We start from the raw sequence: 13,160 nt of genomic DNA, 5'->3' as shown, positions 1-13,160 counted from the left end.
AGGCGACTTTGGTGCTGCCGTTCTTTTGCCCGTTCGAATTTGGGTGTGAGGCTCCGTGACCGGTGATATAGGCTTGACTCTGCATCGGAACACTGTGGTAAGCGGGAGCTGTAGCTCTCCAGTGGTGAGAGAGCGCTCGGGACAATGTTCTGCCTCAAAATGCTTCCCCGCGATGCCAAGAGGCAGGATGCTCGGTGTGACGATCCACCGAAACCACCGAACCATACTCGGGTCACTTTTAATAACTATAGTCTATCTCGTCGTGAAGGAAATTTGAGTCGAACAGTCGAGCTCGAAACCTGTTGTCTAAGACATACCAGAGGTCAACATGGCTTCTTCTAAACCAACTCGGGCATTTCCCACGATCAAGGCGGTGCGAACATTTCTTGTTGAAGGGATTGGATTAGGAGGTGATTACCATAATGTACGATTGGACTCGCGGGCCATTCCCTCGATGCTGATAAAACATCACAGGTCAAAGGCGGACATTGGCTGATAGATAGTCCCATTGCCACTCCAATGTCGAAATGGGAACAGTACCGCAATGCCACTCCAATGTCGAAATGGGAACAGTACCGCAAATCCCGCACCAGCTGGGGCATCAACGTACTGGGCTCTTTTTGTGTCGAGATAGAAGCGACCGATGGAACCAAAGGATTTGCCACCGGGTTTGGGGGACCACCAGCCTGTTGGTTGTTGCAACAGCACTTCGAAGATTCCTGCTCGGCGCGGATCCGCGAGACACGAACAATCTCTTCGAACAGGTGTATCGAGGCGCAATGTTTTATGGCCGTAAAGGCTTGCCAGTGGCCGTAATATCAGTCATCGATCTGGCCTTGTGGGATCTGATCGGGCACCTACGCCAGGAGCCAGTATACAAACTCATCGGTGGTGTCACCTGCTCCCGCCTGTACTTTTATTGTACTTGACCCGAACCGGCAGCCGCGCAAGCGATGGGCTTTATTGGGGCCAAAGTTCCGCTTCCTTATGGACCGGATGAAGGCCAGCCGGGCTTGGCGAAGAACATTGCATATCTCAAGAAGCATCGACCGGCTGTTGGACTGGATTTCCCTCTCCTCGTAGATTGTTATAGGTCACTGAACGTCCCCGTACACGATTGAACTTGTCACTGCGGCCAATCGCGAAGACCTGCAGGTAGATTGGTGGGAAGAGTGCTTATCACCCGATGATTTCGATGGCTTTCAGCAGCTCAAGCGAGCACACCCGACCGTCAAGTTCACCACTGGGGAGCACGAGTATAGTAAGTATGGCCTCCGAAAGCTGGTCGAGGGCCGCAACGTCGACATTTTGCAACCAGATGTGATGTGGGCAGGTGGCATGACGGAATTGCTCAAAGTGGCTGCTATGCATCAGCGTATGATGTCCCTGTCGTTCCGCACGGAAGTGGGCCATACAGCTATCATTTTGTGATGTCGCAGAGCAACAGTCCTTTCCAGGAATACCTGGCGAACAGTCCAGACGGGAAGAGCGTGATGCCAGTCTTTGGAGATCTGTTTCTGAACGAGCCGATTCCAGAATAGGGATATCTAGATGTAGGTGTTTTGGATAAGCCAGGATTTGGGAGAGTTGAGTCCAAGAGCGAGGTTGTTGCCAGTTGCATGGAATTTGTGCCCTGCTCCGCAAAGGAGTCTGTCAATGAAGGATGAAGCAGAAATGGTTGATGGTAGTCAAAATCAAGTCGAGTCAATTTCGTAGTTCGGACACTAGATCAGGGCTAATCTTGGGTGGTGTGGAGGGCTCCACACCACCCTATCGGTTCGCGAGAGGGCTTGTTGGCCTCAGGAAAGGTGGCCATGCCAACATAAGACCGCAAGGAAAGTAGATAAACACCTGGATCGTATCGGAATGGGTTCCCTTTCTGATGAGGGAATTAAAAGCACCCCTTAACCCCCTTCCCCCTTCCGCACCCTCCTTCCCGGGGCCGCTCCCCCAGAAAAGAGTGATGACTTTTGATACTTCAGGACCCAGGGTTCGGCGTGCCTCGCGTAGGGTTTGAAAACATTTAAAAACCTGTGCAAACTCTTGCGGCGTCTGTGCAGCGAAATCGAAAGATGAGGCTGAAATAAAATATCAATACCACGCAAACAAAGTTCAAGCGAGTGAGATAATCAGTATTCAACTCATCGTAGCAAGGACCCTTCCCTAGTCTCCGTGTGCTTGCTATGCATTTATCAACGGCGGTCGTGAAAGTCATAGTTGCATCTGCGCATCTCCTCCCAAGGCAACCTCACCTAGCTTCCGCTTTCCACGTCCAGCACCCAATTCGTGTTCGGATCCGTTATCAATCATCTCCGTGATCTCCCATTCGACCATCGTCATCCCATCTGCGCTTCTACCAACGCCCCTCTTCGTCTTCTGAAGTCTGCCTAACCTGCTGCCATCAATCATCTCCTCGATCCAACTAATGTCCCTTCCGACACCTCGGCTTATTCTTCTCTGTACCGTTTCATCACGTCCTGCAAGCTGTTGATTATTGGCCCTCTCGGCAATTCGCGTATCTGTTGGGCCCGTAGTGATATCATAATCATCGACATCATCTGGCAGAAGTCCAAGCTCTTCAAGAGTTCTCAGATCTTCGCCAAAGAGACTCCCAACTGTAACATTCAGATAGTCGGCTTCATCTCGAGCAGCTTCTGTCCAATACGAAAGATGTGTTCCACAATATCCACAGAAGATTCTCTGACTATGTGGCTCATGTGCAGGAGTGAACATCTTCCGGATCATCGAGTGGGTCTCGTCGGGAAAGAATGACGTCGTATTGCTCTTATACCAAGTGAGAGGAATGTGAAGCCACACTGTGACTGGTGTAGCTTGTATGCGTCCTAGATAGTTGTCAGGTAGTCTACTATGGTATATTTCTAGCAAAACCCACGGTTCTCGCTGCTGCTGTCAAAGAAAACATGAGCGGAGGTGGCGGCGTTTTCTGGGACTGCTATGATGTAGTTGTTGCGGCCGCAGCTGCAAGAGCCCCGGAGATGACGTTGAACATTCATGATGCGTCTTTAGAGGCCGAAAAAACTTGAGCGTCTAGAGGGGTGGATTGTTCAAGCATAACTTAACTGGATGGAGGTGGTTGTGATTGTGTGTTTGTGCTGCGGTGGTGGTGGTGGTCGTGCGAAGGGATGGAAAAGGTGATGTTGCAGGCTTGGCAGGTACTGGGGGCACAATGTTCGGGGAAAGTGCTAGCCTTGGAGAAGGTGCAAGGGTCTGACCTAGTACGTAACGTACCTGACCCAGAAGCGCAACGGGTCCTGTTGCACTTCTGGGTCAGGTACGTTACCGTTCTGCCACATCCGCTCGCTACACTTTCACATGTGCGTAGTACTGTAGTACGTAGTAACCTTCTCATCTTCTTCTAATGCCCATTCGACCTGTACATTACCACCGCCGCATACTGCCCTTTTCGCAGACACATGCACCGCAACAAGTACTACTACACCACTTCCTAACAGTTTAATCTTGTTGAACTATCGTTCGAATGTGTGCGTGGTTTGTGTGGACATGCCCAAAGCCAATACCCCACAACATTCCCAAGCCGTATCACCAACAGCCTCAACGCAGTTTTCATCATCATCGTCTCCAGCCCCAACATCAAAGCGTTCTAGAAAGCCTCGATCATCTTCTACCAACGCTGGTAACGCCTCCTCTTTGAATAATTCTTCTTCAAAGCCTCGCCTCACAGCCCATCAAAAGTCGGACAATCACAAGGAAGCAGAAAATCGCCGTCGTAACGGCATCCGCGACCAATATGTTGCTTTATCGCAGCTCGTACCAGGCACGGAAGGACAAGCAAAAAGTGAGGAGAAGATGCTGGTTAAGACAGCTGAATACATGAAGCAATTGCTGGATGACCGGCGAGCGTTGACCGCGCAACTCGAGGCAATGGGTGGTCAGGCCGGTGATCTGCTGCTGTCTGACAGCGAATGGGGCGGAACAGAATGGGATCCAAAATGCGAGACTGAGTATTGGAAGAGAAGAGCGGAGAGGATAGCAGAGCAAGGTTATGACGAAGCTGATGAGGGGCCAGACGACAGGCCTGGGAGTAATGGCTGAGGCAGCGGATACTGGCCAAGGAAAGAAATTTCCAGCAATTCTTCACCATCTCCATGGCAGATCGGGAACTTCGCGGACTGGGCAGGTAACTCAGATCCCTCTCATCTGGCGACTCAAAAGTCAACGATTTATGGGTAGCAATGGAGGATCACCATGCCCTATTGCTGCAGAACAATGCCTCATTACGAAAATCTTTCGAATCAAGGACACGGACCAGTGCAATGAGCAATCCTAGCATTCGAGTTAGCGTGGCGTTGTTGGTTGTTTAAACACTCATAGAATACCTCCACTTGCATCCAGCGGGCCAGGCAAGGGAGCAAAAGAATAATGTCACTTCCAAAGCAAGCACCATACCTGTCGAATACCAGTCTCACAAGGTATAGCCACAAGCAGCCTTGAGCAATGAAGAGCCTGGTACACAACGGGACCTCTCCTCCTATTACTATCTGGGTTAATTTGGACTATATTTAAGACTTGAGAACTGTCCGAGCTTGGTACGGTTGAGCTAGAACTCCTATCGCACCGCTGAATCAATCTTTGACATCCACAAACCAGAGAAACGGCAAAAAATGATGTCGGACAAATCGGTAGACCTAGGTGCCCCCTTGACTCACTATTAAAAATGCGCTACTCGCAGTACAGTATGTCTGGCAAATTCAGCCTGAAGGCGAAGCCTATATTGACTCCTGGCTTCCGTTAATGCTTAAAAGGCATCAGCTATTCTAACATTGCTCGCTAGCTTTCATTTCAGTCTTTCCAGAACTCTATTCTATAATCCTTTCAGAATAATTGATCAGAAACCGTCCCAAAGCAGTCCGATTGGCAGGATGCCAATCTTTTGCAAGAGAATCGCTGCTTGCTCTAAACTCTACAGACCAATCACGATCCCATTCATGTCTGTTCCGTAATCGTTTGCCTGGTATCGGCCCTCGCGAAAAAGGTCAAGCAAGAATGCTTTTGAGATGTGACTTCTACAGCATGCGATCATACTATAAACTAACTGAAAGACAAATGGGCACTCCTCGATCGTGCTTGGGTGCGATCTCTCAGTCCGTATGGGTGGGGCAGATGAAAATACGGAGTGCTTCGACCTGTGGTGCATGGAGATGATGCGCTCTACTGCTTAGGCCCCGAGACGAACGTAGATCTGTTCCGAAAAAAACTATAGCGCTCTTGCACACGCCGTTCCTCATCTATCCACATGGTCGGCAGTCCCCACATCCCTCTGCGTCTCCATCAACGCCAACGTGACCGTTGTGAATGTCCCCCACAAGGTAAGTAAGATATCCCTGAATAGCTGCTCCGCCTGCTACCATACCTTCCAGTTGTCTGTATCCTTCAGCTGCAAAAAAGGTGGGAGAAGGGCCAGGCTGAAAACTTCGGAGCTCTCTTGAGGCAGCAGCTAGGCAGATGGTCAATTCTGATTACTGTCAAGCGAGGGTCGTTGCGGACTTCGACAGGAAGCGTTGGGAAGGTGAATGTGCTATCTTTGGTACAAATCGAAATTGGGTTGTGCGGAGGTGTGGTGTCGCAGCTCACATCGCAGGTAACGCTGGGTGTGTGGTTTGGCGAGGCTAGGGACCTAGCATCTTGAAGAAGGGGGATGGGGAGAGATCAATGCGTTTCACGAAGATGTGTAATTCGATGATCTCACCGAACGGCCGCATTTTGCTGTTTCTATCATGTCCCATTTCAGAAAACGGATGCATCAACCACTCCGCCAAAAAGACGGCGCTGATGGTTTTCGAACCACACCTGATTGATGTATTCTTCCTGACAATTTCAAGTTACTGTCTTTTTGTATGCCGGCCTGAATACAGAGGTCCACGGCACCACTACCGCAGGGCCAAGTGCCCCAATAACCAACCAGTACACGAGATTTGCGGCCGGCGTCAGCTTCGTCTTCTGATATTGTCGAGCGTCCATGTTTGAAAAGGAGGTTTTGGTTTGCGTAGCGTCCCACGCCAGAAAGAAGTCTGCATGAGCTTTGATTGAGCTGCCATACGCAGGCTTTGACTGGAAGAGACAGCCCCTACGTAGCCACATGATTAAGCTGCGAAACGCCCGCCAGACTCATCATTCAGGAATTCAAGATCAAGGAGATCTCAATCCTGCAGGCCAGAACCAGCACACCTATGAAGCAAGAAGTCTGTTATGGTACGATCAGCTAGTCCTGTAGGTTTCTATAATGATTGCCATATTCTTTCACCTAGTTACTACATACAATCACTTTCGATCTATCAGCTTCGAACGTCCTCCCAAAAAAACGGTGTGGAGTCTTTTCTACATCTTCGCACTCTCTGCGATGCTTGGCGTATCTGCAGTTGTATATAGTTGGCCGGTCTTGAAGCGGCACGATCGGTGTCAGCGCTGAGGAGTAATACTGTATCAGCTCAAAGCGTCAAGTACTAGTGGTGTGTGGCTACTAGAAATGGAGGAAGTAGCTTCATAAGCGCCAAGGCCCAACAGCAGCCACCTTCAGAGCTGGAACGACCATAATTTGACCGTCATATGGCCATAACTTTGGAGAAAAGACGCCCAGAATGACACAATTTCATTGGATATTAGACGTCTAGCTGCGACTTCTATGCAAATTATATCATATCACGGTTAGGCATAACTTTCAGAGGGCCTCTTCCACAGTTTTGAGCCGCCAGAACAACCCTAACGGGAAGAGCGTCAAGATATACCCCGTAATCTTCATGTCAGAGCAGAGGGTGCCGTTCTTGATATGGTAAAGCGTATGCAGCCGCTTTTAAGTTATTCCGAGCCTCTGCGGCACAGCCTGTGGTCGCCCCCACGGCGACCTGCAGAGCCTGGTTTCATCACATCGCTTTCTAAAAGTACTGGTTCCCTTGATTGGTGCTGACTGCGGCGCGGCCAGGCTATGATGGCGTCCTTGTCTACAATTGATGTTGCCTGCTTTTTTTTTGAGTATTCTATGGTTTAATTGATTGGTTGTCGACGGGAGGGTGGCGTTCTTGATTAGGAAAAGCGTATGTTGTCGCTTAAATATCTTGGCGCTTTGGGCTTAGAGTTGTACTTCTAAGTGCGCGTTTAGGTAAATGCGTTATTTTGGGGGGTTCGAAATGGAGGGTGGAGGGTTCCGAGTCGTTCTACCTCTGTTCCACCTACCAATGTGTCTTCTAAAAGTCCTCGTCTTAACGGCACCTTGATGAGCTTTATTTGTAAACTCACCCAGTAGCACCGCTCAACTTCGAATGGAGAGTTTGATCCGGAAATTTGAGTCCCAAGAGGTCGGATATCTTGGCAAGAGGCAGAAATTATATGGGACAACCCAGACCGGTATGTGGAACAAGACCGATGTCGAAAGATTCTTGAGTATCATCACTGCACCGCAAGATCGGGTAGAAACAATCAGGCCTCTTGCAAGCAGTCTGTTTTTTTAGCAGCCTGTCCGGCTTTGGCAGAACCGATTGCTGCATTCTGCATGGCTTTGGTCAACGACGAACTCACTGCAGCAGAACAGGTCAGGGACGAGATATCGAAGGAGGATTTGCTGTGGTTCGATAGGTGCTCTTTTCTTTTCGGTGCAGAGCTGGATCTGCGGATTGTGAGGTGGCTTGTGGAGGTCCAGAAAATCTCATTTTGGCGGGGTGACCGCCTTGTCCAGGACCCTCCAAGCTGGAACGATACCTATCCAATGAATGCACTACTGTTCGCGATGGATAGTGGAAACATGGAAGTTGTGCATTACTTGTTTCAAGAATGGAATGATTGTCCGGTAAGTATCAACGTTTGGTGTTGGAAATGGCATCCAAAGCAAGCTCTAATCCCCCCATCAGACAATTTGGACGATGGATCACATATTCAGTGGCTCCTTTGATAGCAGACAATACTTTGACCAGATTCTACAACAACGACCTCAGAACTTTGCCTGTATGTCGTTCGATGAATAATGCGTCTGGTACTTCTGGAGGTATCTCCGTGTTCCTTTCGGCGAGGACCAACTAGACATCGCGATGGCCAAATTGGAGTACGACGAGGAATTTCTTTCGAGTGCGGTGCGACTTTACGATGCGCTAGATGGTCGTATGGATGAATTCCATTCTGAGAAAAAGTATCAATATTATGCTGTCTGGGAGCTTTACGGCCATGATAAAAACCTTTTTATGGCAAGTATGGATGATGTGGAACCCATCGACACATTCTTTTCCAATTTTCAGCCGTTTCGACACTCCCCTCAATTTTCATCATTGAGAATACAAACTCTAGAAGCATTGAAGAGAAGTAGGAGCACTAAGCTCAGGACGGCCGCAGGCATCATGACGATAATTCAAGAAGACTGGGACTACTTTGACTGCTGCTGGGAAGCTGCTAGGAAAGTTGACTGGGCTCATTCTGCCGGGAACAATTGCCCATCCGAATATCCCTTCTTGCAGGGCCTAAAACTCATAGCTCGAGATCTGTATCGCCGCATCTTAGAACAAGAAACTCAAAGAGCGATCAAATTCATGTCGGACCTTGAAAAATACAATTCTCTGGACTCACCTTCCACCCTGGGCGCAACAGACAAAGTTAACCAGAAGAGCTCCGAAATCTGCTCTCTACTTGCCGCTGCTGGGTCCAAGAAGACACATCGAATGTTCGATATGCTTCGTGCGCACTTTGGATTCTATCTTGTATCTGGAGCAGTACGAAGCGAAGAACTTCCTACGGATCCTGGAGAGAGACTATACTGTCCTAGAACAAGTGCCGTGTGCGCAGATATAGAGCTCCTAATTCGAACCGTCAACCTAGGTCCGAAAAGATGACAACCCGCAAAATCCGGCATCTTTAGAAGGAACGAGGTGATTTTGGAGGAACAGTGTGCGCTACTTATAGACAGCTGTTTGATACTACTGCTTGCAATGTTGAAGCGCGGTAATCAAATAAAGCCGTGGCAGTGGCTGCGATACCAGCTGTTCTCCGACGGGGACGTCGCTTTCCGCTCCTTATTCCACTGCCTCCTTCTCGCAAGGAATGATGACCCGTTCGGATATCGCAATTTGGATGATTAGGCACTGCACGATTCTCAACGAGCTTCTTGGAACGACATGCAGAAGAAAATCCACCTTCTCTGGTGTTTTGACGAGGTTCAATGCGACGCCGCCATAGCTGTGAGGACGAAGAGGGAGGGAGACGACATCACGGATTTCCGCTACCAGGATATTGAAATTGAATACCAAGACCCCACTGCTTTGTCGTTCCTGGTGACTTCACTCTATTCTCTGCCAGGATGTCATAGCAGTGTTCTGGCAGGCACTGCTTTGAATATAAAAAGAGTCGAGGAAATAGTGAACCTGGCTGTTGACACGTCTGCAGATACTAGGCTCGCATATGGCCTTTCTCCGACAGGATACAATATTCCTCAGATGAAATCGCTTGATCGTTCTCATCTCGTAAGCGCCGACAGATATTTTGAAGATTTGTTGGAGCCAAGCATCCGCTCAGTCATCGAGGTCTTATGGGACGCAACCTCTCCACAACCACCAGATAAGCTTGGACGCTGTCCGCGCCAGGCTCAAAGCGTCTCTTGTAGGTAGTGAGACTGTCTTCGAGGATCAAGCTTTTATCAGCAAGTTTCGTGGGCAACGCCAGCAGGGAGGTCGTTTTGCCAACATGGGCAAAAACCAAATAGCCGTTACAATAGTCCACTGGTTCTGATCGAATGACATCTTGACTCACATTCTGAAACAAAGCCTTCCTCTGCGCAGTCGCTCCCCATGGTCCGTTTGTTACATCGAAGAGCTCTTCAGAGCTTATATCATAAACCTGGACTCAATCAGCCAAGACGGCTCGCTGTCCGAGGAATTTGCGAAAAAGATTGCGATACATCTATAGAGGTCCAAAAGAAAGCAAATCAGCCTCTGAAACAGAGAACTCAGAAATTGGCAACCTCCGCAGATCTCATATGGCAGAAATTGGCCAACGATGTTTCCTATATGGCGATGCAAGCTGAGCTGTTCAGCCGTTCTAGGTTTTTGGATATTGCAGAAGCGGCAACCCTGGTTAAGCAAGCAATTGCATATATGACCGAAGTGGACCGCGGAAAATTCCTGGTGTGTATTGCAGAACAGCTAGTCGTTGACGCCGTAATGGAATATCTACGAGATAGAACGCCTCCTAGCACGCATACAGACGAATATCTTGGGTTATGGCAGTACAGCGCCTCTTCTTTTGGATTTATCGCAGAGGATCGTCTTGCCAAAGCAATATACACAAATGCGTATGAGCACAAGAACCCGACAGAGCGGACTAGGTTCCTGACAAAATTTGATAACGTCTATAAAATATCAAAATCCCTTGGTTCTCAGACCTCCTGGCTTGGCCTTAAGGGTTTTGTTCTTGAGCATAATTCAGGAACAGTGGATGTGGCACTGAGCGGAAACGAGGCCGACGGACAGGATGATGACAAAGACGAGGACCACGAAAAAGAGGACGGCGAAAACAAAATTGTCAGGGGAATGAGTGTCGGTGAATGGCTTCACAGAGTCCTTCGAAACGAAGCAAGACCAACCTTCCTACTGCCCAGTACATCCGCAGGGCCTGACGTGATGTTCGTGCTTTGCAGGAAGCAAAAGACATTGATTCAGCGGGTCATATACGCTGTCCAGGTAGGAGGCAAACTCTCATTGCCGGTCTTTGAAGCTAATACTCGTGTACACCGCAGTCGAAAATGGCCATGAGAGTCAGCGTTGACGCAAAAGTACAGTATACTGTCAACCCTGACCGGTAGTACTGTGGATCTCGGAAGCGGAATGAGAAAGCCGAGTTCCTCGAAATATTGCATGATTTCAAGACAGCCTGCGCAGCACGGCCAGGAGAGTTCGAGTTCCTCACTTTTCTACTTCTGGGTTGCGACGAAGAAGCAGATGTGAAAACTACCGAGATTGTCAATAAATTGACTAAGAGGAAGAAAGACGCCAGATTTGCGCAAGATATCGTGAACAAGGCAGAACTTAAAAAAACTAATCCTGGCATGTCTAAGCCTAAAGGAACCCTGGTCGTCGAAACCTCGATCCAAGGCTAGATCACAAAAGGCATTCCTGGCTAGACGGGGTTGTAAGTGATAGAATGCGGGTGAGAGATGTCGCTATCGAACCACATGCTCTGCGTGAAAGTTTATTGCTGAGCCAGACGATCTTCGCTATCTTTACATCCTTCTCTGCCTCCAATTTGGCCCGGGCGTCCTCTCGAAGTGACCCTTCCGGTGTGAGAATCACGTGTGCCGCGATACTGTCCATCTTGACGGGATACAGCTGATCCCCTAGTACCCGACCACCCTGCGGTTTTGACTGTTCTGCTGCTTTTTTCACCTGCTTTAATTCTTCTTCGTCTCTGTAGAGAATGCTTACGCGCTAGGGGTTTCTGTTGTCCTGAATAACCGCATTATAGGACCAGCCTGGTTGCTTTTGGTCTGATCGTATGACTTTTTCCACCCCTGCTCTTATGTTGCTTAGTAGTGCCTCTTTTTCCTTTTCTGTCATATCCAACCCCTCCACTGTGCAAAACAGACTTGAAGTTACTGTTAGTTCGGGCGCAAAGGTGAGGGCATTCGGGCTAAGGCTGGTGCTCTTGTCCCCGAGCTTCGTGGCCTTTCTTCCTATAGTGTTTGTTGCTGCTGCCGCTGTGTATGTGATTAGTATTATGCGTTAAGGTGCTTGAAGAATTTCGATCTGCTGTCTTAGAGCTGTGATGAGCACCTTCTGATCTTCCATTAGGGCTTTCATATCCTTATTATCCTTTGTTATGTCTTCTAGAAGAGCCTTATCCATCCTCTATGCCTCCTCTATCTCCGTTATCTTGTCTTGCATCTTGTCCAGCCGGTACTTAAGGACCTTAATGACCGCTTGAGACACACTCTCTTCTATCCGGCGTGCCAGAGACTCGTTCCCCAGCTCCTCGTTTCTATCACCTTGCTCGTCGGTCTCCATTCTGTCCCGGGCATTCCTGATATCGCGCAGGGGTTCACGCTTTGATAGGACCCCTCGGGTGGCCCCTGTCAGGTCCTTCTTCTGCCGGCATTGCACTACTACCGAAACTCGGTGCGGATGCGTCCGGGAGCGGCTACGACGCGTTTGCACGACCGAGTCGTTATTGCTGGCCTCAATTGGATAAAAATTCGAGTTTTTATGTAACTAGAGTGTACACACTGCAGCTAAGTTGTCTGTACTCCTTTCTTGTCGATGAGGTGTTGACTTTTGTCAGCCATATTTCGGCGAATCCTCGGCCCTTCGGCTTTCATTAGCCCGTTTGTTGCCTGCGCTATTTTCCTACGTTATTCTGTGCCTGTTTGACAACTTGCTCTACGCATTCGCATTTCCTATTTGAATGGAATCAGAGGCCTCCATACAGGCAGAACTCTGGTCTGCCTATGTACAGGCGCTGTCGCCTTCGTACAACGCTGTTGCCTAAGGATACCTGTTCAGAAGCTGAAATAATGACGCTGGAGGATGCCTCTAAGGGAACTACGTTCCAGGTTCGGAGAGCTCATCTTCTAGTAAGAAGGCCGCTGCCTGTTTTTTAAAGTGTAGTCCGCTTAAGTGGGGGCGTAAGGTGGTGAGGTGTCAGAAGGTGGAGGCACCAAACAAGTCTGCAAATCGGATGTCTCTAAGGTGTGAAAAGGTGGAATTACAGAAGTAGATAGAAATCAACTAAGACTAGTCAGAGTCAATAGAGTAGAAGTGTCTTACTGATGTGGTTGAATTGCTTGCTTCTTCTAGCTATCTAGGGAGCATCTAGTCTGTTATATAGACTACCGCCAAGGAGCCAGAAGAAGCCTAAATAGCTTGTGAGACTGTTTATGCTAACTAGGACACTGTCTACTACAGATGCGTAATATATGTATAGCATTTTTTGCACAATGCCTTTGCTGTGGCATGTTACTGTCAGAATCCCTGCGTATATGATACGTATCTGTTACGTATTAGCATGATGGTACAAGGGTCCCCGCATGCAAAACGCACGAAACGCTCTTGTAACGGTAACGCCCTGTTATTTATGGCAGTGAGCATTGCTATCCACCACTCTGTCATAAAATGACGGTATTTATCATTGGCTCAAATATCCGCAGCCAAGGTATC

General features: G+C 48.8%; 5 protein-coding genes across 5 annotated transcripts; 4 read left to right on the top strand and 1 right to left on the bottom strand.

Annotated features, from left to right (window-relative positions):
• Positions 1 to 328: 328 nt before the first annotated feature.
• Positions 329 to 1,541, top strand: EPUS_00161 (uncharacterized protein; the record flags this gene model as incomplete). Its single annotated transcript, XM_007789190.1, has 6 exons — positions 329 to 424; positions 475 to 668; positions 716 to 888; positions 943 to 1,079; positions 1,156 to 1,404; positions 1,458 to 1,541. 6 exons carry the CDS (start codon positions 329 to 331, stop codon positions 1,539 to 1,541), a joined length of 933 nt encoding a protein of 310 aa, XP_007787380.1.
• Positions 1,542 to 2,211: 670 nt separating this feature from the next.
• On the bottom strand, positions 2,212 to 3,014 carry EPUS_00160 (uncharacterized protein; the record flags this gene model as incomplete). The annotated part of the gene is made up of 2 exons (XM_007789189.1): positions 2,212 to 2,843; positions 2,894 to 3,014. The coding sequence occupies 2 exons, from the start codon at positions 3,012 to 3,014 to the stop codon at positions 2,212 to 2,214; spliced, it is 753 nt and encodes a 250-aa protein (XP_007787379.1).
• Positions 3,015 to 3,522: 508 nt separating this feature from the next.
• On the top strand, positions 3,523 to 4,074 carry EPUS_00159 (uncharacterized protein; the record flags this gene model as incomplete). Its single annotated transcript, XM_007789188.1, has 1 exon — positions 3,523 to 4,074. One exon carries the CDS (start codon positions 3,523 to 3,525, stop codon positions 4,072 to 4,074), a length of 552 nt encoding a protein of 183 aa, XP_007787378.1.
• Positions 4,075 to 8,057: 3,983 nt separating this feature from the next.
• On the top strand, positions 8,058 to 8,849 carry EPUS_00158 (uncharacterized protein; the record flags this gene model as incomplete). Its single annotated transcript, XM_007789187.1, has 1 exon — positions 8,058 to 8,849. The coding sequence occupies one exon, from the start codon at positions 8,058 to 8,060 to the stop codon at positions 8,847 to 8,849; it is 792 nt and encodes a 263-aa protein (XP_007787377.1).
• Positions 8,850 to 9,131: 282 nt separating this feature from the next.
• Positions 9,132 to 11,107, top strand: EPUS_00157 (uncharacterized protein; the record flags this gene model as incomplete). The annotated part of the gene is made up of 5 exons (XM_007789186.1): positions 9,132 to 9,476; positions 9,529 to 9,717; positions 9,777 to 10,691; positions 10,748 to 10,765; positions 10,814 to 11,107. The coding sequence occupies 5 exons, from the start codon at positions 9,132 to 9,134 to the stop codon at positions 11,105 to 11,107; spliced, it is 1,761 nt and encodes a 586-aa protein (XP_007787376.1).
• Positions 11,108 to 13,160: the final 2,053 nt, after the last annotated feature.

Source organism: Endocarpon pusillum, assembly GCF_000464535.1.
Source record: "Endocarpon pusillum Z07020 unplaced genomic scaffold C734253, whole genome shotgun sequence".
In the NCBI taxonomy this organism is placed as follows: domain Eukaryota; kingdom Fungi; phylum Ascomycota; class Eurotiomycetes; order Verrucariales; family Verrucariaceae; genus Endocarpon; species Endocarpon pusillum.
This window is presented reverse-complemented; position numbering and strand designations above follow the sequence as displayed.